Source organism: Papio anubis, chromosome 20 (genome assembly GCF_008728515.1).
Source record: "Papio anubis isolate 15944 chromosome 20, Panubis1.0, whole genome shotgun sequence".
Lineage (NCBI taxonomy): Eukaryota > Metazoa > Chordata > Mammalia > Primates > Cercopithecidae > Papio > Papio anubis.
This window is the reverse complement of record NC_044995.1, coordinates 6,401,085-6,423,552: the sequence shown is the minus strand read 5'-3', so window position 1 is coordinate 6,423,552 and position 22,468 is coordinate 6,401,085. Positions and strand designations below refer to the sequence as shown.

Below are 22,468 nucleotides of genomic sequence, written 5' to 3'. Positions count from 1 at the left end.
TGGGCCTGAGCTCTTAAAGCTTGTGTAGTGTGACGCTAACCCTGGGTTGTTTATTTTAGAATTGAATGAATTATAGGACACTCAACTGGTATCTGGGAGAGTTGGAGAACCGGTTGGTATGGGGGCAGGAGGTAGAATCCCACACATTTAGTGTCAGAAATGTTGGGAGTAGACAAACAGTTTTCTGGCCAGGAGCGGTGGCTCACGCCTATAATCTCAGCACTCTGGGAGGCTGAGACAGGCAATCACTTGAGGTCAGGAGTTTGAGACCAGCCTGGGCAACATGGCGAAACCCTGTCTCTACTAAAAATACAAAAATTAGCTGGGCATGTTGGCATACGCCTTTGTAGTCCCAGCTATTTGGGAGGCTGAGGCATGAGAATTGCTTGAACCCAGGGGATGAAGGCTAGAGTGAGCCAAGATTGTGGCACTGCACTCCAGCCTGGGCGGCAGATCAGGACTCCATCTCAAACAAAAAAAAAAAAGAGAGAGAGAGAAACAGTTTTCTTTTACTGTCCACTGGAATCTAAGTTTCATGTGAGTACCATACAAACTTTTTGTCTCTTGTTTCTTCATTGGGATCTCTACAGTGCCTTGAAAATACATGACAAAATAGTAAACACTCAATAAATATTTGCTGAATGAACAAATTAATAAAGGGAAATAGACCAGTGAACAAGAATGAGTACATGCTCAGAAGGAGCTTCCCTTTCAGGTAGGAAAGGCAAAACCAAATTAAAAAATGAGTTAACGGCTGGGTGCGGTGGCTCACGCCTGTAATCCCAGCACTTTGGGAGGCCGAGGCGGGTGGATCACTTGAGGTCAGGAGTTTGAGAATAGTCTGGCCACAAGGTACAACCCTGTCTCTACTAAAAATACAAAAATTAGACGGGTGTGGTGGTACATGCCTATAATCCCAGCCACTTGGGAGGCTGAGGCAGGAAAATTGCTTGAACCTGGGAGGCGGAGTTTGCAGTCAGCTGACATCACACCACTGCACTCCAGCCTGGGCCTTGGAGTGAGATGCTGTCTCCAAATAAAATAAAATAAAATACAATAAATCAAAACAAAACAAGTCCTGCTGGTATGCAGAGAATGGGCTAGAGTGGAGAGGCCAAGAAGAGGCGGGGGGCTGCTCCACTGATCCAGACATGAGGTGGGGGTGACTGGGACCACAGAGAAGGCAGCTTCACGAGATATTTAGGAGTTGAAAAGTCTGAGAGTTGGAAATGAAAATGAATTGGAAGTGGAGGAGGAGTCAGATTCCAAGGTTTCTGGTTTGAACTGCTAGGTGGATGGTGTTGCTCTTTCTGGTAGGAGGAAAGCCTTGGGGAGGAACAGCCTCTGAAGGCAAAATGGAGGACTCTATTTGAGGGTGCCTTCTGCAGGTGGAAATGTCAAGGAGACAGCCAGTAACCTGAGGGGGTATCTGGGTTCCCACCTAACTTGCACTGCGGTAGCTATGCCTAACTGTCATTATGCGGGCCATATTCATCTGGGCATGTGTGGGCTTGCTGCACCTCCAACCTGACTTAGTAGTGACCACCTTCAGAAATGAAACAATCCAGAGTTGAAATATATTCTTTATTTTCACAATGGAAATAGGATAGGGAAGGAGGAAAGAGATACCTCTGTTAGTTGCCACTGCAGTACCATCGAAAGAATATCCTGGGGAAACAAAGAGGTATGTGTGTTACAGGAGGGGTTGGGGACTAGAAACTTAAGTCCTGGAGGCCTGGCCACCAGGGTCGAAAAGGTGGACAAGGGCCTGGACTCCTGGGTCTGAGGGAGGAGGGGCTGGGGCCTGGGCTTCTGGGTCTCAGGAAGGAGGAACCTGGGTGCCTGGACTCTTGGATCTGAGGGAGTAGGGGCTAAGGCCCTGGACTCCTGGGTCTGAGTGAGGAGAGGTGTGGAGGCCTGGACTCCTGGGTCTGAGGGAGGAAGGGCTGGGGACCTGGATTCTTAGATCTAAGGGAGGAGCGAGCTGGGGACTTGGATTCCTGGGCTGAGTAAGGAGGGGCTGGGACCTGGACTCGTGGGTCTGAGAGGGAAGGGACTGAGAGCCCGACCTCCTGGGCTGGAGGTTGGTGGGAACCCAGACTTCTCGGTGGGATCTGAGAGAGCTGGGAGCTAGATGCTGGGGCGCCGGGGTACCGAGGACTCACCACGCCAACACGGTCGCACTCGCTGATGCGAGGGCCCCGAGGGCTGCAAGCAGGAACAGGTTGCTGGGCGTCAGAGCCTCGGGCCTGACCAGCAGCTCGCCCAGGCTGGGCCTCCAGGGCTCGATCAGCTCGGCGTCCCGCGGCGCCCAGCGCAGCACTTCCCGGAACGAGGCCTGCAACTCTGTCTCCGCCCGCGGGGGCGGACCCGTCACTGCAGGGGCGCGCACGTCAGTCAGGCACGAGCCCCACCCCCTCGCCCCGCCCTCTCCCCGCCCCGCTCGCTCGCGCCGCCGCGCCCCGCCCCACCGTTAAGAAAGAAGTAGAGCCGGGCCAGGGGGCGCTGGTCTTGCTTGATCACGCAGGAGAACGTGCCGCGGTGCGTAAGCTGCGCCGGACGGATCCGCGCCAGGTATCCTTCGGCCCGCGGCATATCTCGGAAATAGGACAAGTCCTGAGTCCGCAGCTGCGAGACGCGCGGGCTTAAACTCCTCAACTCCGGCTTGCCACTGAGTAACCTACAAGCCCCGCCCCCCGAGCTAGACCACGCCTCCTGGAGTCCCGGCCCTGAGCCTTCAGCAGCCCGCCTCCGAGCCTTCTACTTGCTCCTCTGCCGTAAACGCACCCCTTCCCCTCACTCCTTAAACCCTTACGCATAACCTACCCCTAGAACCTGCTTTTATTTATGTATGTGGTGTTTATTCTTTTTTCTTTTCCAGACAAGGTCTCGTTTTGGCGCCCAGGCTGCAGTGCAGTGGCGTGATCATAGCTCACTGCAGCCTCGAACTCTTGGACTTAAACAATCATCCCGCTCAGCCTCCCCAGTGTCTGGGACTATAGGCGTGCACCACCACGCCCGGCTGTTTTTAAAATTTTTTGGTAGAGGTGGGGTCTTAGTATGTTGCACAGGCCAGTCTCGAACTCCTGGTCTCAAGCCATACTCCCGCTTTGGTCTCCAAAAGCGCTGGGATTACAGTTGTAAGCCACCGCCCCAGGTCCTTGGTCCTGCATTCTGATCTTCGAGCTCTCCCCTAAATCCCGGGACCCTCCTCTTGCTGATGCCTGTGTCTAGACGGAGCTTCGCGGAGTCCAGTCCCCGCAAGCTGTCTCCCCAACCTCTAGTGAAGCCTAACTCCCCGTCTAAACGCTTCGCGCCTGCCCCGCCCCGACTCACACCTCCTCCTGCGAACTTCCAGGAATAGGTGATCTCCTCCTTTGGCAGCTGGAAGTTCACGATGCAAGAAAACATAGCCTGGTCGCCCCGAATCACTGTCACATCCTGAACTGAAGACGGAGCTGGGTTCACTCGCTGGGCCCCGCCCACGTCTGGCTCGCCACCAGCCAGCTCATGCCCCTCGGTGCTCTGGTCCTGTTTCTCAAGTTAGTCTCCTGCACCCCGAGGTCCCGCCCCTTCACCTGGGCAGTCCAGCGGGAGGTCGCAGACCCTGGAGTAGCACCCGCTGCAGAGGAAACGCCGGGCGAACTCCTGGAGACCTGTGGGGCGGGAACGCTGCGTCAGGCGCCACCTGCCCGCCCAAGCCCGGGGCCCTTGGCCCATTTGAGATCCGTGTAGCTTCCCAGGGTCCATAGGCCAGGTGGCATCGTGACCTCGCCCTCCCTGCTGTCCTTGGCCGACTTTCACGCCTCTCCGCCCTCTAGAGTTCCTATTGGTTTGCTTCGGCTCTCACACCCACCTTCTGAGGATTTAGAGCAATACCTGGTTTACTTCCTTTTCTCCAGCCCTTATTGGCCTCCTAAGGATTTGAAGCCCACCCTATTTCCCCCACTTGATGTCGTAGGTTTCGGCTCCGACCGCCTCCCTTACCCCGCAATTCCAAGTTTTAGATGAAGTCCTTACCGCAGGGAGGGATGCAGGCCTGGGCTGTGGAGGAAGAGGAAACATCACTACCTTAAAGTCGTGGGAAGAACCCTGCCTGATGCTCCCCTAACGGATGTTACAAGGCCGGACGCATTGCTCCCAGGAGGTAGGGCCAAGCTTTCGTCACAACCTGGGGGCGGGGCCAAGCCTGAGCATTCCATTACAAGGTCAGGCCCAGGCCTGCTGCCAGCCTTCTACTTGGGGTTTCGGGGGAGCCACACTGGTTTGCTGTAGGCCCTGAGGGGGATGGGCAGTCCAGGTGTATTCCACCGAGGAGGCGGGGCTAGATCCTGGGCGATCCTTGCAGGAGACCGGGGCTAAGGTGGTGGCTCACTAAAAGAGGCGTGGCCAGGATAGAAGTAGTCCCAGAAAGGGGCTCAGTTGGAGGGGAAACTTCATCGAAGGGGCGGGGCTGGATCAAAAATGGTCCATGCAGGGTAAGAGCCCCTCCTCAAGGTCTGAGGCTCAAGAGATGGAACCAGGGGATTGAAGGGGAATAGATGGGGGTCTCAGGAGTGGGTTTTGTTTTGAGATGGAGTCTTGCTCTGTCACCCAGGCTGGCGTGCAGTGGCACAATCTCCAGTCACTGCAACCCCGCCTCCAGGGTTCAAGCGATTTTCCTGCCTCAGCCTCCTGAGTAGATGAGATTACAGGCATGCGCTACCATGCCCAGCTAATTTTTATATCTTTGGTAGATACGGGTATCACCATGTTGGTCAGACTGGTTTTGAACTCCTGACCTCAAGTGATCTGCCCGCCTCAGCCTCCCAAAGTGCTGGGATTACAGGCGTGAGCCAACGTGCCCGGCCAAAAGTGGGGTTTTCTAATTGGGTCTGGGAGAGGAGAGATGGAGCGTATTTTACCTTCTTTAAGCTGTGTAATGACCTTCTTCATTTTCTCTGCAGCATCAGGGAAGGCAACCTCAAAGGATCCTGGAGAGTGGAGGGGAGGACGGCCTGTGTAGTAAAGCCCTTCCCCTAGGGCTTGGTCCTTGGTCCTGCATTCTGATCTAGCCTGGCTAGGGCTATGCCAGCCCTAGCTCACAGGACGTGCTGTCAGGTATCTGCCCTTCCCCGGCCCCTCTTCACCCCTCTCTTATTACCATATCCTCTGCTCCTCTTCTTATCTCTCGCCTTGTGTACTTGAAGGCTAACAAGTCCCTAAGTCTCCTTTCTTCTGCCTCCTGAATCTCTCCAGGATGGAAGCCCTCCTGGACACCTGCGTGTGGCTTGTTGCGGGGAGAAGGGGAGGATAAAGATAAAATTCCTCCGCAAGGCCTATTAGGTCTTACGTGGTTTGGCCTAGTTCCCCCTCCCTCCCTGTCCCATCCCTACTGCCCACCTTTCATTTCCTTTATTTTATTTTTTTGAGACAATGTCTCACTGTCACCCAGGCTGGAGTGCAGTGGCGTGATCTCGGCTCACTGCAACCTCCACCTCCTGAGTTCAAATGATTCTCCTGCCCTAGCCTCCCGAGGAGCAGGGACTGCAGGAATGCGCCACCACGCCTGGCTAATACTTGTGTTTTTAGTAGAGATGGAGTTTCACCATGTTGGACAGGCTGGTCTCGAACTCCTGACCTCAAGTGATCCACCCACCTCAGCCTCCCAAAGTGTTGGGGTTACAGGCATGATCCACCATGCCCGGCCTCATTTCCTTTCATATGAAAACAACCACATTCTCTAGCACCTCAGGGCCTTTGCACATGCTGGCTTCAGTTTTTAACACATTTTTCCTTCTCCTAATCATCCTTCCATCACCACAGATCTAACCAAGTTCCCTGTTTTTGTCTCTCATTGCAATCATTTCATTCCTAGCTCTCATCCATCTGCAATTACATATATTTATATATAGACGATGATCACGTATGTCTGTCTCGTAAGTAAATAAACATGTTCTTCTGTAGCGCTGTGTCCTCTGAATCCTGGAGAGGACCCTGAGTCTTAAAAGTGCTCAGTTAGTATTTGTACAATGAATTCCAGGATCCAACTCAAACTAGAGACCCCAACTGGTGGCCTATGGCCCAAATCCATCCCTGGGATGTGTTATATTTGGCCTGGAAAGTGTTTAAAAGAAAATGAACCAGTTGCCAACATATAAAATTTGGAATGTCACATAAAACATTTGGCATCTTTTTACAAAGTTCGAAGAGCGGTAACACAAAGATCGTATTTCCATAAGGCAGCGAATACCTGGAGATGAGTAGCAGCCATTCCCTTGAAATGGGGCACACACTGGCCACTTCCATGGTCCCCATCCTCTATTCACTTCTGTATTTACCCATCTTTTACTCTTTTATCTTCCTTGTCTTTCTAGGTGTTTTTGTTTTGAGATAGAGTTTCGCTCTTTGCCCAGGCTGGGGTACTGTGGCGTGATCTTGGCTCACTGCAACTTCCACCTCCCAGGTTCAAGCGATTCTCCTGCCTCAGCCTCCCCAGTAGCTAGGATTACAGGCACCCACCACCATGCCCAACTAATTTTTGTATTTTTAGTACAGATGGAGTTTCAGCACGTTGGCCAGGCTGGTCTCAAACTCCTGACCTCAAGTGATCTGCCCACCTCAGCCTCCCAAAGTGCTGGGATTACAGGTATGGGCCACCATGCCTGGCTTTGTGTTTTGACCACTGCAGTGGTCTCCAAATCCAAACTGTATGGGTTTGTGGCTTGTTCCAGTGGAATAAGAAAAAGTAGACAGCTGACTTGATCTCGTGGTGGTTTGTGGAAATCAGAAATGATTTATAGGCTAAATTGTGCCCCCCCCCCAAGCAAATTTGTATGTTGAAGTCCTAACTCTCAGTACCTCAGAATGTGACTGTACTTGGTTCTTAACGAGGTGATTAAGTTAAAATGAGGTCATTAGGGTGGGCCGTAATGCTGTATGATTGGTATCCTTATGAGAAGAGGAAATTAGGACACAGAGATGCACACAGGGACATATGAAGAAAGCATCTACAAGCCAAAGAGAGAGGCCTTAGAAGAAACCAACCCTGCTGACACCAAAACCTTGATCTCAGACTTCCGGAAGGCAGAAACTTCTGTTGTTCGAGTCACCCAGTCTACGGTACTTTGTTACAGTGGTCCTAGCAAAGCAATACCCAGGAATTGTTCATTGCCTCCAAATATCTGTATATCGATATCCACAGAACACAGATAAAAGGCTTCATCTCCCAGCCTGCCTTGCAGTTGTGGTCATGTGACCAAGCTATAGCCATAGGATATAAATGGATGTGTTATGTGAGTCACAGGAGGTGGCCTTAAAAGGGAGGTAGTACCGCACCTGGAATCCCAGCTACTCTGGAGGCTGAGGTGACAGGATCACTTGAGGCCAAGAGTTCAAGATAAGCCTGGGCAACATATCAAGACACCATCTCTAAACAAATTTTTATAGATTAGCCAAGTGTGATGGCATGTGTCTGTAGTCTTAGCTACTCAGGAAGCTGAAGTGGGTGGATGGTTGAACCCAGGAGTTCGAGGCTGTAGTGAGCTATGATTGCACCACTGTACTCCAGCCTGGGCAATACAGCAAGACTCTGTCTCTAAAAAACAGAGAGAAGGTGGTGCCATCTTATTGTTCCCCTCATCCATCCTGCTGCCTGAAAATTTGTTTCGATGGTTGGAGCTCTAGCAGCCACACAGGACCATGAGGACAAGGGCTATTCCCTGGGATATTAAGCCTTCAAGGAGCTTGGATCCCCAAGAAATGGAGGTGCCATACTACCCTTAAGTGCCTACCTCAAGACTTACTTTATATAGGACAGATAAACTTCCTATGGGCTTAACCCATTGCAAGGACAGGGGAAAGCGTCCTCTGTGATTAAAGCCATACAAAAAGGGAGGGAACTGAGGATATTGGCAAGAGAGTGGCTGAAACGACGATCATTGGATATACACTTGGAGGGAGGAAGCACTGATGCCGAGAAGTGAGTTTCAGATGAGGACCTAGTGGTCTCTCCTTGGCCACAGAGCAGGAGTGTGGTCTCAATATGGCAGGATGATCAGGAGCATGTGGTCAGACTGGGGTGCACAAATGAGATGCCAGGATGTTGCAGGAGTCATCCAAAGAATTTCTATGGGCCAAATCAAAGGACTCATGGGCAGGGTGAATGTGGGATATACCAAGTAAGTCATGGTGGTGGGTTGGGCTTATAACCCACCAGGGGAATATGAATGGAGTGAAATGTTCCAAACGGCCTGGGTTATAGCAAGCAGGCCACAAAGAGGCATGGGTGGGTGTTGTAAAGTCTCCCCCAGAGGAGTTGCATATCGTCAGGAGCTCTGACCCTGGTTCAGATCATCTGGGGTCTGAGTCCTGGCGCTTCCATCTTGAGCACACCTGTCTCGGATCTGAGTATCAATCACAAGCCCTCCTCCCCATGTGACCTTGGCCAAGTGACTTCGCCTTCCTGATCCTCAGTCTCCTCATTCATCAAATGGGGATGACAGCACTGTCTGTATCACAGGGTTCGGGGAGGATGAGATGCCATACAACCATGAAAGCTTCCTCATCCCCACTCTTTCAGGGCATCGTTTAAGGATTGTATGAGATTGTATCGCTAAGCATGTAGAATGGCTCCTGGCACATAGTGAGTGTTAGAGAAGGCTGGCAAACTTAGGATTGCCATCTCCAAGTTTGAGATGGGGAAACGGAGGCGTGGGGAGATTACAGAAGTGGTCCAAAGTCACATGGCTACGTTTGACCCTGGTGGTCAGGCTACAGAGCCTCCATACCTAATCGCTGCATGCATCATCTCCACACCTAATACTGCATCCAGTCTGTACCAGGTCATCCACTCCATGGTTTATGTATACATATATACAAATAAGATCACCTGGGATCACCGAGAGGCAGTCAGCCTACGTCAGCTCCTCCATCTCCCTGCTCCTCCCTCTGGAGACGCAAAAGTCATCCTTGATTCTTCCCATTGCCCTCACCCACCTACATCTGGTCCAGTCTATCTCCAAATATATCCCAGGTCTACTGTTCTTGTCCAGAAGAGCCCCAGCGTTCCCATCTGATAAGCAGGACTATAAAACCCAGCCTCACAGGGCCGGTAGAGGATATCCTTTAGGAAGATACTTAATATGAATGACTCTGTGTATGGCAAACACAGCCTCTAACATGCATGGGCAGGCCTGGCACACGGTCAAATCCTTATGCCCACCCCCCTCTGCTCAGACCTCATCTGGGCCCCCCGGACCACTGTGACTGGTCCAAGCCACCACGGGCAGGCTTCTCACTGGAATTCGGAATTCCTGCCTTTGTCCAGCACCCACATAGCTGCCAGAGAGATCTTGTTAAATCCCAGGTCAGATCCTGTCTCTCTGTGTAAAGTCCTCCAATAGCTCCCCCATTTCAAGAGCAAAAAACAAAAGTCATTCCAAGGGCCTACAACAGCAATTCTCAGAGTGTTCCCGGAGCCGCATCATCAGCATTGCCTGGGATCTTGACAGAAATGTCCATTTCTGGGCCCCACCTTGGACCTGCTGGTCAGAGGCGGTGGGGTCCAGAAATCTGCATTTTAAATAAGCTCCCAGGGGATTCTGATGTATGCTGGGCCTTGAGGACCACCTGTTTATGAGGATAGCTACTTGGGAGGCTGAGGCAGGAGAATGGCGTGAACCCGGAAGGCGGAGCTTGCAGTGAGCCGAGATCGCACCACTGCAGTCCAGCCTGGGCGACAGAGTGAGACTCTTGTCTCAAATAAATAAATAAGTAATTAAATTAAATTAAAAAAAAGAAAACTATCCCCCCTTTCTCTTCCCCTTCTCTGTTTTCCTCCACAGCAGGGATCACCAACTGACATACTAAGATACTAAGATATTTTATTATGTTTGTTGTCTGTCTCCCCAGACTCCGCCCCAATATAAGCAACCCAAGGACGGGTGGTTTGCAGCTCTGTTCACAGCTGTGTTCCCAGGGTTGTTCCCGGCACATTCAGTAAATATCATTGAACGTATTGCACCAGCTTCTCCCGGCCTCCAGACTCTCCCTCTGGGCCATCTTCCACACGACCCCAAAGGGTTCTTTCTACACCCAGAGCTGCCCCTACTTCTCCGCTGTTCACACTCCTGCTGCAGCTCCCCAGTGCCCTGAAGAAAGAGACTCAAAACTCTGACTTTTTCTGCTGAACTCTGCACCTGGGTATCTAGCTGCCTCCTAAACGTCCCTGAGACTCCTCGAAGTCACTACATTCTAACCCAGCTCATCCTCTGCCCCCGGCTCTTTCTCTCAGGCTCCTTACTTCAGTGATGACCCACTGCCCTACAGGCACGGAGCAGGGCCTGTCTCAGACGCTGTTCTTTAGGCTTCCCCAAACAGCCCAGCAGACCTAACTCTGGCCCTGGGCCGCCTTCTCCACCTTCACAGCCCCAGTCCCCACTCAGGCCTCCGCTCTGGCCTGGACCCTCACCCAGCCTCTTCTCTCTCCCCTCCAAGTTTGTCCCACATGCGGCCCCACAGAAGGCTTCCACTCCCAGATCCAAAGGTTCCTGATCTTTTTAAAAGCTTCTGTGACTAGGCAGGCTAAGTAGGGAGAAAGCACATTTCCTGGAATCCTGCACACCCCAGATGGAGAGCTTTAGGGCCTCAGATCTCCCTTTAGGGTGGAGGTGGGGGAGCCACTGCTGAGACCTTCTCCAGGCTGGCCCTGGATGCCCCCTGGGTGGATGGGAATCTTCCCTCTTACGGCATCTTTGACAAGGCGCTTGGAGGGCAAAGCAGGAAGCAAAAGGAGCGACTGTGGGTGTGGGAATAAGCCCTGAGCTCCTGGATCTAAGAGGAAGCCGGTTTATTCTACAGCGCAGGGCTCTGTAACTCCTGCAACTCTGAGCCTCCACAGTTCCAGGGTCTGGCACGCTGTGGGGATCATGGCCATGGTGACCTGGCATGATTACTGCCCATCGACCACGTGTGGCCCCCAGTCCTGAGGTCTCTTTGCACAGCCACACACCTCAAGGCTGTCACGTGTGCCTGTCTCACCAGGACAGTCACACCTCGTCTCTCCTCACTGCTGTCACCTGAGCGATCCACTCTGCTGTTCCTGTTTTCCTGCCCTCTAATTGCCTCATGTCTCAAAATGTGGAATCATTTTATAAGAAATCTGTGTGTGTGTGAGTGTGTGTGTGTGTGCGCGAGTGTGTGTGTGTGTGTTCTATCCTAGAGGAAGATGCCTTCCCCAAGGTCAGGCTCATCAGGCACCCCAATTTCCCCCTGCCCTCCCCGGCCGCTGAGCTCCGTGGCCATCCTAGGAGGCAAGAAGATTGTCCCACTCTACAGATGGGTAAGTTGAGGCCAGGAGAGGGGCAGTGACCCACCCAGAACTTCATAGGCAGTTAAGATTGTGAGCCATGCAGCCATGGCAGAACTTATGCCTACCGGACCCCATCTGGCCTTCCAGCTCTAGACAATTTCTGCAGCGTCCCTTCCCCCTCACCACCTTCAGCCCCTGGCTCTTAGAGCTACCTTCAGCCTTTGCTTGGACAAGTAGCTGAGCTCAATGGCTTCCCAGCTTTCCCCTCCCAGATCACTGCCCAACTCTGGGGGCCTCCTTCCTCTGCACCTGGGTATCTAGCTGCCTCCTAAATGTCCCTGAGACCTCGGGCCCTCACACATACCCATTTCTTGGGGGCTCCAAGTCCACATCTCCCATCTCCCCATCCGCACACACTCACCCTGGGCAGCAGCCAGCTCCTGCAGGGCATGGGTCATCTGGGTGAAGGCGTCATGCAGGTGGCTTCTCTCATCATAGTCTGGCGGTGAGGGAGGGGGCAGGGGCTGGGGGAGGCAGCTCCCCACACCACCATGTCCCTAATGGGAACATTCTGTCTCTGAGTCTCTGCCCTCCCAAGTCTGTATCCTTCCCTCTCTTGACTCTCTGCCCCACAGTCGCTATGCTTCCTGAGTCCCTCCCAAGTCTCTATCGTCCCCGCTCTGTGAGTCTCCATCTTCCCTGAGTCTCTGCCCCCGACCAGTCTCTACCCTGCTTCCCTAGTCTCTGCCTCATCTCTATCCTCCCCTTTCTGGGTCTCCATCCTTCTCTGAGTCTCTATCCTCCCCTCTCTGGGTATCTGTTCCCTCTCCAATCTCCATCCTCTCCTGTCTATCTCTTCATAGTCCCCTCTCTGAGTATCCATCCTCCCCTCTCTCTGTGACTCTCCATCCTCCCGAGTGTCCATCTTCCCCTCTCTGACTCTCCATTTTCCCGAGTCTCCATCCTCCCCTCTGACTCTCCATCCTCCCCTCTCTGAGTCTCTGCCCTGCTGTCTTCCCCTGTCTGTGTCTCTCTGTCCCTAAATCTCTGTTATTCTCATGGTCTTTGAGCCTTTCTCCTCTGACTATTTCTCTCTGCCTGTCCCTCAGCCTGACCCTCTGGGCCTCTCTGGTTCCTCCCTCTGCACCTTCCCCAGGACACTGATGATGGTCTCCTCACTGATTTCGGTGTCAGAGAGACCCCGGAAGGCGGCCGTGAAGGCCTCCTCACACTCTTCGAGCTTGGGGCCCCGCATGCCAACAAACATCTGACAGATGCGGAGGCGCTCAGAGTAGGTTGTGAAGCAGAGGAGACAGGCCCAGGCGGGCGCCCTGAAGACAGCCAGGGCCAGCAGGGCAGACAGGACGGCACTGGCCAGGGCCAGCAGGGCCATCGTGTGGGTCTCAAGGCCAGGGGAGAAGCTAGTAACCTTTATGAAGTCACCACAGGGTGGGGGAAGGGCCAGTGGTCTAGGGTCAGAGGTCAGGTTTCAGTTGGGGGTCAAATGTCATGCTCTGGAGGAAGCGTATGAGAAGTCAGGGGTCAGAGGTCAGGCCAGCAATTCCCCAGGTGTGTGGTTGGGCCAGACGCCAGGCTCCCAAGAACCTCACCTGTGACCCTGGATGTCCTCACAGGTTAAAGGGTCTCAGGGACCCAGAGACTGGCAATATGGTACGCGGTGGCCCGGGTAGGCCCTGGGGTGGGGGTCAGAGATAGAGATGGGTACAGAGACATTCCGAGAACCAGAGACAGAAAGACCAAAAAAGACAGAAACAGAGACACGGAGAGATATCGGGAGGGGCAGAGACCTAGAAAGCCAGAATAAAAGGGAGTCGGAGGATCCACTGTGAAAGAGACGCAGAAGTCACAGAGACACAGCGGAGACGGAGAGACAGACAGGGAAGGAAAACAGATTTCAGGGGAAGGAGGGGATGCAGTGACAAGGACAGAAAAGAGCCTGGCTCCTCCTCCCAGGGTCCCTGGGGCAGCCCAGTGGGGCTAACGGTCCCCGAGTGGGGCTGGGGGTCCCCGCCGGGCCCCGTCCCGTGCAGGGCGCAGCCTGGGGAAAGCTAGGAGGCCGTATAGTGATCTCCTTGGGTGTCCTCCTCAACTATACAACCTCCTACCTCAGCCCGGGGGGCGCGGCAGGCGGACAGACCCGACAGACAGACAGACAGGGACCAGGAGGACCAGGGAGTGGGGGGGAGGGCCGGGGAGGCCCCAGCCGCGATGGTGAGCCCCCGACACGGACCCACAGACACGAGCTTGTGTGCGGCGAAGGCCCCGCAAGGTCGGTTCTACGGGTGGGTGCCAGGACCCAGGAGTCCGGGCCCCCGGCCCCTCCTCCCCAAGGAACCCAGGAGTCCAGGCCCTCAGCCCCTTCCTCATCAGGGACCCTGGAGTCAAGGCCCTCATCCCTCTCCTCCCTAAAGAACCCAGTAGTCCAAGCCCTTACCAGAGACCAGAGTCCTCACCAGAGTCCTCACCAGAGATCCAGGAATCCAGGCCCCTGGCCCTTTTCTCCCCAAATGTTTCTGGAATCCAAGTACTCAGCCCCTTCCTCCCTCAGACTCACGAGTCCAGATCCAAAGCCCCCTTCTCCCCAGAGATCCAGGAGTCCCCGCTCCCAGTCTCTCCTCCCTTGGGCCAGGCAGGCCTCCTGGGGAAGGCATGGCCTGATAGAAAACCTGGCTTCCTGGGTGCCGGCTGGGAGAGAACCTCATCTGTCTTGGAATTTGGCCCTTTGGGCACACCTGCTTCCTACCCACCCTCCTGTCAGTCTGCAGAGACTCCGTGCCCAGGGCCAGGAGGCCAGGGGCTAGCCAACCGTCAAAGCCTCCCTGGGTACTTTCTTTCCTCTCTCCTCTCTTCTTTGGGTCATTTATAATGACAGCCACAATCTCCCAGCGCTGACCCCATACCAGGCCCAGAGCACCAGTCCTCTGACACCTCCCAGTCCAGACAGCCAGGTGCCTTTAGCATCCCCATTTGGCAGGTGAGGGGGCTGAGCCTCAGAGAGGGGAAGAGGCTCCCAAAGTCGGCCTGCGAGAGGTGGGCGGTGGACCCAGCATCCACCCTCCCCACCCCTGGGCTCAGAGCCCCTCCAGCTGGGGTCTCTCCCGTGCCCAGTCCCTCCTCCTGGACTGTCCGGTTCTAGCTGCCCCTGCTCCAGCCGCACCTTCCCGTTCCTTCCTCGCAGTCCAGGTCTCTCTGGCCCTGCCTTTTTTTCTCTCTCCCTCTTTCTTTCCACCTTCCCTGGTTCCTAGCCTCCTCCTGCATCAGGACATCCCTCCCTGGCTCTGCGCTGGCTTCTCTCTCTCTCCCCATCGCCTCTCTCCTCTCCCCGCTCCTGTTTTCTTCCCTCTCTCCCCCTTTCTCCTTCTTTTCGTCTACCTTCTGTCTTTCATCCTCCCCTTCTCTCCCTTCCCTCTCTTTGTCTCTCTCATTCTCTCTGGCCCTCTCAGTCTCTGTCTCTCTCTCGTCTCTCACCCTTCTCCACCCCCTTTTTTCAGATGTCTTTCCTCACTTCCTCTCCTTCCACCCCTTCCCTCTCTCCATCCCTCACCTCCCTCCTTCCTGCTCTCTCTCAGTCTCTATCTCTCTCCCTTTCTCTCCCTCTCTCTCTCCTTCCCTCCCTCTTAGGTCTCTCTCTTTCCTCCCCTCCCCCTTCTCTCTTTGGGTCTCCCTCCCTTCTCTCTCTTTCTCCTTCTCTCTCTCCCTCCCCCTCGCAGCTCGAGCCAGGTCTGGAGCTGGGGGTGGGGTGGGGGTGGTTTGAGAAGGGGCCCAGGGCTGGGGTAGCGACCTGCTGAGGAGGGGGAGGAGAGGCGGGAAAGGGGCGGAGAAGGAAAGGGGGAGGCGGGGGGCCCGGAGACGGGTCTATGGTCCCACCTCTCTTCCCCCTTCCCTCTTTCCCAACCTCCCAGACCCTCAGGCGGGGGCGAGAGTCAGGCCAAGGTGGGGAGGAAGGGGAAGGGAGGAGGCTGCCCCCGCCCCCCCCACCAACCTGGCCCGGAGCCCAGGCCTGGGTTCCCAGCATGCCCCGGGGCTGCCTGGGGCCTGAGGAGGGGGGTGAGGGGAGAGGGGAAGCCGAGAATCTCAAAGATTCCCGGGACCTAAGCATCTCCCCAACCCGTCAACCAGTGTTTCCTTGGGGAAACTGAGGCGGAGAGAGAAGGGTTAGGACTTGTTCAAGGTCACTGGACAAGGCATTGGTGGAAACGCGAACTCCCTGGGCCCACAGGCCGGCTTTGGGGAAGGGGTAGGCTCTGGACTTCCCCCAGGCTTAGGTCCCCCTCCCCCTCTCTGCGGACCCTGGGGAGCCCCCAAGGGTCAGAGAGCAGACCCAAACAGTCTGGCACCATGGTAACCAGCTGGCCCCGCCCCCTTAACCCCTGGAGGGCTGGACTCCAGCTGGGGCTAAAGAGGAGGTGGGGACTCCTGGGTTCCGGGGGAGGAGGGGCCTGGGGATCCCCAGAACTGCAGGCTTCAAAGGGAGAAAGATGCCAGCGCCTGGACGCTTGGGTTCTAGAGGAGCAGAGGGTTGGGGGCCGCGCTCCTTGGGAAGAGGGGCTGAGGTTCTGAACTCTGGGGTTTTGAAGGAGTTAGGGGCTGGAGTGTGGATTCCCTGGTCTGAGAGAACAGACTAGGGCTCAGACTCCTGGATCCTGGAAAAAAGGGGGCTGGGGGCTCGGATTTTGGAATGGGTGGGGGAATGGGTGGGGGACTGGGTGGTGTACTCCCAGGTCTGAGGGAGGAGGGGGCTGGGACTGGAATCCCGGGTCCCCCAGGGAGCATGGATGCTGGGCCTCTCCTCCTCCAGACATCCCCTGCCCCCGCCGCTGACCCTGGCCTGTCTGGCAGCCCAGACAACCTCCCCCTCCTCCTCGGCCCCCTCCCACTGGCACGGCTCACCCTTGACCCCTCAAAGCCCCGCAGCCCCATCCCTGCCCCTCCCCCTCCCCTCCGGCCAGACGTTAACTCTTCCGCTGCCGCAGGCACTCCAAAGTCAGACAGTCTTCCTCCACCTCCCCCGAGGGCTCGGGCAGCTCGCCCCTAGTCTCCTCCAGCCAGGATCCTACCAGCCCCAGCCCCCATCTCTGTCCTCCCTCTTGAATCTAGGAGGTGTCCCCAGATTTCTCCAGCTTCTGGACCCCGGAATTCAGGTCCCAGGCCCCCTCCTTCAAGGATTCTGGAGTCTGAGCTCCCAGCCACCCCCCCCCCCCACCCCCAACTCCTCCTCCAAGAACCCAGAAATCCAGGCCCCCGGGTGCTCCTCCCTCAGGGACCCAGGAGTCCAGGCCCCAGCCCCCCAACCTCCCTTTCCGCAGACTCACGGCTCCCGCGGCTCCCGCGTCGCAGGGAAGGGTCTTCTCCGCCGCCCCGGGCCCGTAGGCCGGGCCCCAACGCCGCCGAGCGCTCTCCATCCTCTCCCCGCCTTCGCCGCCCGGCGGCCTCTCCCCTTCCTCCCGCTGTCCCCACCATCCTCCTTCCCTTCTCCCCGACTCCCTCTGGCCGGCGCCTCCTCCCCGGCTCTGCGGCCCGGGGCTCCCCCTCCCCAGACCCCGCCGGCGGCGCGGCCGTGGGACCAGCCCCCTCCCCAGGGGGCCCCCCGCCCCGCCCCTCCCCACCGCCCAGCCCAGTCCGGCCTGGCTTCCCCCCTGCCCCGGAGCTGGCCCAGGTCCAGGGGAAAAAATTCCATCCAGCCCCGGGGAGGAGGAGCGGGGCGGAGGAGGGAGCGGGAGGGGGAGGCCGGGCCAGGGGAGCCTGACGCAGAGGAGGGAAGGGACAAAAGAGGCCGGGAGGCGGCGGCGGCCGGCGCTCCCGCCTCGCCCGCCCTCCTCCCTCGGCCAGTCTCGCTCCTCCCCGGCTTCCCTAGGTCCCCTCCGCCTCTCCGCCCTGTCCTGTCCCTCGCTGGCCTCCCTCCCTCTTCTCTCCTGCGCCTCCTCCTCCTCGCTCTGTGCGTGCTCTCTCGCTCTCTCGCTCCCTCTCTCCCTCCCTCCTCCCTCTCTCTCTTTCTCTCTCTCTCTCTCTCTCTCTCTCTCGCCCTCTTTCCCTCCTCCTCTCTGCTCCTGTCATTCTTGGTTGCTTTTGCTACCTCTCTGTCTCTTTCCGTCTGTCCTCCCTTATGTCTCTGCACATCTGTCCTTCCTTTCGCCCTCTCCCGGTCTCCATCCTCTTTCTCTGCCTGTGGGGCTTCTGTGTCTCCCATTTATTCTTCCCTTTTCTCTGTTTCTCTCCCTCCCTCCCTGTCTCTGTGTCTCTGTTCTTCCTCTCTCTCGCTTTCTCCTCCCCTCTCTCCCCCAACCAGTCAGGGTCTGCCCTTCTCTCTCTCCCCCTTCCTGCTCTCCCAGCTTCCCCCCCACCAGCTTTGGTCTCTCCACCCCCCCACCCCCACCCACTGGGGACTCAAAGGTGAATCAGACCTGAATCTGCCCTTGCAGATGGAGCTCACAGTCTGATGGAAGAGACAGAGCCAGCCGCAGACAGTCCCAATTCCGGGTGATCAGGGTATGACACAGGGAGAGGCCAGAGGCTGTGAGAGCCCAGAGCGGGAGGAATCCTGGCAGCTGGAGACGGCAGAGAGGACCTCCAGAGAAGGCGTGGTTGTGGCATGACCTCCACTAAGGCCCTTCCAGGCAGAGGGCACAGCTGAAGCAAAGGCCCAAGGCACGAAACCAAGGAGGTGCTGGAAGGACAACAAAGCCCTTAAGTCTGACTAGAGCCTCTGAAGCCATGAGCCAAGGAGCACAGGAGATGAGGCTGGGACGAGCGGGCGGGGTCAGATTCTTAGGGAGTTTCAGGCCATGCTGGGAACTTAGCCTTCTGAGGGTGACAGGGAGTCCTGGAAGGTTGTGAGCAAGGGGCCGGGACAGGGTTATATCTGAATGTCAGACCCCGCTAAGGCTGTGTGGACTGGAGGGGGAGAGACTGGTGGAGGCTGGGGAGGAGGCCCTCTCCCTGCAGTTTGCGGGCTAGGACCTGGGGAGAGAGGAAGGGGTGGGGCAGGAATGTGAGGAGCTGGAGATGGCTGGAGACTGCTGGGCAATGGGGGCAGAGAACAGGAACCTGTGGGCGGGAAGCAGGTAGGAAAGCAGCTCCCTGACTCTGGCCCAGGAACGGATGGGGCAGGAGTTGCTTCCAATGGGGAATCAGCAGGAAGAAGAGGGTAGAGAGATGCTGTGGGCAGCTGAGAACTTAGTGGACATTAAGAGCCAGGGACATTTAGGGAAAACATTCAGGATGCATGGTGCTGGGCTTTCAACAGTGCACCTCCCCCTCTCCCTATCCTCCAGCCACCCAGTTCTCTCTGGGGATAGCATATATTCACTAATTTCTCATGTATCCTTCCAGAGGAATTTTATACATCTATGCACATATATACCATCCTCCTGTTTTCTGTCCCCAGATAGGATCACAGTATTCTGCACATTTTTTTTTAACATGAAATCCAAAGATCCTCCCATATCTAGGCTTATAGAACCTCCTCGTTCATTTTAATAGCGATATAATATTCCATTGTATTCATCTATTTATTCCTAGTGTATTCAGTTAATTGGGAGATTGGAAGGTTTTTTTATGTCAAGAAACTAATGCGTATGCATATTCAAATTTGCTTATTTATTTATTTTTGAGACAGATTGTCCAGGCTGGAGTGCAATGGCATTGTCTCAGATCACTGCAACCTCTGCCTCCCAGCTTCAAACCATTCTCCCACCTCAGCCTCCCAAGTAGCTGGAACTACAGGCGTGCGCCATCAGGCCCGGCTAATTTTTGTATATTTTGTAGAGATGGGGTCTTGCCATGTTGGCTGGACTGGTTTTGAACTTCTGACCTCAAGTGATCCTTCCACCTTGGCTGAGCCACCGCACCTGGCCCAAATTTGCTGATTTTTAAAGTGATTTTGTCCAATGCTTTTAAGCCTCTAAACCCAGATATTCGATAAATGCTTACTTCTAGATCCTTTAAAATTTGTTGATAATTACTAACAATGGGATAATAATAATGACAACAGATACCCTTTATTGAATGGCTACTGGGAGCCAGTTCCTGGAATGAGTATTTGTTATACATTATATCATTGATTGCACAGAAACCTTATTATTAGAAACTATTATTATCCCAGTTGTAAGGATGGAATACTGAATAAGATGCGGTTCTGAATAGGGAGTTGCCCAAGCTCACAAAGTATGTGATAGAGCTAGAGATTCAAACCCAGGCCTCTCTGGCTCCTTCTTTGGGGTGGGCTGGCTCTGGGAAAATATGCTGTTTCTAAGGATTGACACTAGGTACATTTAAACTTGTCATGCACACAAATTCATGTATGATTAAGAAGGACCCTTTGTCAGACCCCTCACTTTCACTTGGGATCTGGAGTTACTGTCACTCTGCATTCACCTTGGATGCCCTGTAGACAGATAAGGACAGTAACCGCATCACAGTCCTTGTCCTGGCCCTGAACCTGTTGTGTTGTGATTTTCTACGTCTGGGTCTGTCTTTGGGAATTTACTGAGGGCACAGTCTAGGTCTGAGTCATCTCTGTGTCCTCAATATCACTCCACCCAGGCATGGCTCAGACTAGGGGCTCAGGAAAATGTTTTTTAAGTGAATGAATGAAGAGATGAGTGAATAATAAATGGCTTGTGGATTAGGCTGGGACTTGCTTAAGTCCCCAGAACAGTGACCATAATTCCCATTAGTTCCTGAAACAAGGCCTCTGTTCTGTTCTCATCAGTTAGCAAGTCACAGGGACCACTGGTTCCTTTATTCTCTGAAATATAGGGCTCCAAATCTCTCAGCACATAAGACTAAGCTACTGCAATTCCTGCAAATATCCAGAACTCAGGATCCATTATTCCCTTCACTCCCTGTCCCTGAGACAGGGGGCCACCGTTCCCATCAGACGTTGGCACACAAGTATAGGTTGAGCATACCTAATCCAAAAATCTAGAATCGGAAATGCTCCAAAATCAAAAACTTTTTGAGCACCAACATGATGCCAGAAGTGAAACATTTCAATCCATCACTTGATCTCATGTGATAGATTGCAGTCAAAACCTTGTTTCATGGGGCTGGGCACAGTGGCTCATGCCTGTAATCCAGCCCTTTGGGAGGCTGAAGCAGGAGGATCACTTGAGCCCAGGAATTTGAGACCAGCCTGGGCAACATAGTGGGATTCCCATCTCTACAATAAAAAATTTAAAACTTAGTGGAGCATGGTGATGCATGTCTCTTTTCCCAGCTACTAGGGAGGCTGAGGTGGGAGGATTGCTTGAGCCCAGGAAGTCAAGGCTGCAGTGAGCTGTGACGGTGCCACTGTCCAGCCTGGTTGACAGAGTGAGACCCTGTCTTCAAACAAACAAAAAACTTCATTTCATGCACAAAAATATTGTATAAAATTGTCTTCAGGCTATGTGTAGAAGGCATATATAAATGAAATGAAAACAAATGAATTTTGTGTTTGGACTTGGGTCTCATCCCCCAAATCTCTGATTTTATGTATATGAAAATATTCCAGAATACAAAATAAAAAGTCAAACCTGAAACACTTTGTGTCTCAAGTATTTTGGATAAGGGATGCTCAACCTACATCACCATCCTTGTCAGTCTCTGCTACCCAATATTGTAATTCTCATACTTCTTAGACACAGGGGCCACCATTCTCATCAACTGCTGAAACTCAAGTTCCACTATTATTACCTCTTGGAACAGCACTCCAAAGGAAAATAGAAACTTCCTACCCTTCACAAGGTCATCCCAAGTTCCTGAAACAGGAACTGGTAGACAGGAAGACACCTTAACCTACCTTGAACTAGGTCTGAGTCAAGGACTCACACGTTGATACTGTAGAACAGGCAGCACCAGGTCATGAGGAACATCAAAGTAGCAGAGAATCCTTCCATGTGAGGGATCAACCCTAAAACCAAGATAATCCGATAGCACCACCAGAGAATCCTTCCATGTGGGGGGATCAACCCCAAACCCAAGATAATCCTAGAGCACCACATAATCCCTACAGGTGGGGTAATCCCCACACTGGCAGAGCCTAAAATCACGAGATGATCTAAATCAAACTGGTCCAACCTGCAGCCCATGGGCCTCATGTGGCCCAGGATGGCTTTGAATGTGGCCCAACACACATTCATAAACTTTCTTAAAACATTGAGGTTTTTGGGGATTTTTGGAATTTTTTTAAGCTCATCAGCTATCATTAGTGTTAATGTAGTTTGTGTGTAGCCCAAGACAATTCTTCTTCCAAAGTGGCCCAGGGAAGCTGAAAGATTGGATGCCCCTGAACTAAATGCAGCATATTCTCCCATCACACCATTAAATAACCCCAAATGGTAACCTGCCCCTGGTGGACTTGTAGGAAGTAGAGACAGGGTCCTCATTTTTGTTGGGTCTGGGTGGGGGGAAGTGGGGAGGCAACAGATGTCATTTCCACAATTAATTATTTTCTGAACAAAGGGCATGGGAAAATGTGTGTGATGTTTTGCGGGAGGGGTTCCCTATAGCCTTTCTCTTTGCATTTTTGTTTGATGAGAAGGACCTTCAGCTGCTCTGGTTTACATCTAAGCAAAAGGTAGGGAAGGTTACACTGAAGTTCAAGGAGACAGGACTAGTTATAGTTTTTGCAAGTCCATTAGCTGCCATCTCCTTCTACCTCTGGTAATAGATCCTCTCTTTCCTTTAAGTAACCCACTCCATGTGACTCTGACAAGAATGTCCGAGCACTAATGCCCCTCCTCCTCCCCCTAAAAAAACTTAGTCTGGGCATCTGGGTATATGACACAAAATAGGCCAACCAGAATATTTATCATTCATTCATCTGTGAGCCCTGACAGAGCTGATTAGAATCCAATATTTTATTTTTGATCTTTATACTTTAATTTTATGTCTTCTAAAATATAAATGTATACATATGCATTTGTACACACATATATTGTTTTGGTTTCTGAAGAACAGAGTCATACTACATATACCAAGGTGATTAAGAGCACAGATTCTGAAGCCAGACTGCCCAGGTTTGAATGCTGGCTCAACCACTTTACTAGCTATGTCTCTCTATGTCTTTATCATCAGTAAAATGGGTGTAATAATAATAGTATCTATATCATGGATTGAGACATAAGGATTAAAGGAGTTAATGTATAGAAAGTGCTTAAAACAGTGCCTGACACA

The 22,468-nt window shown here is 53.6% G+C and overlaps 2 protein-coding genes across 2 annotated transcripts; both read right to left on the bottom strand.

The window, feature by feature from the left end:
- Positions 1-1,567: 1,567 nt before the first annotated feature.
- On the bottom strand, positions 1,568-16,798 carry LOC101021254 (sperm acrosome membrane-associated protein 6). Its single transcript, XM_021931396.2, is given in 10 exon segments — positions 1,568-1,668; positions 2,166-2,376; positions 2,472-2,628; positions 3,337-3,446; positions 3,579-3,656; positions 4,021-4,044; positions 4,905-4,973; positions 11,712-11,789; positions 16,624-16,656; positions 16,659-16,798. Coding segments are annotated over 10 exon segments (849 nt in total). The 5' UTR covers positions 16,714-16,798; the 3' UTR covers positions 1,568-1,634.
- LOC110741955 (sperm acrosome membrane-associated protein 6-like) lies at positions 12,141-14,678 on the bottom strand. The gene has a single exon (XM_021931395.2). It carries the CDS (start codon positions 12,681-12,683, stop codon positions 12,396-12,398), a length of 288 nt encoding a protein of 95 aa, XP_021787087.1. The 5' UTR covers positions 12,684-14,678; the 3' UTR covers positions 12,141-12,395.
- Positions 16,799-22,468: the final 5,670 nt, after the last annotated feature.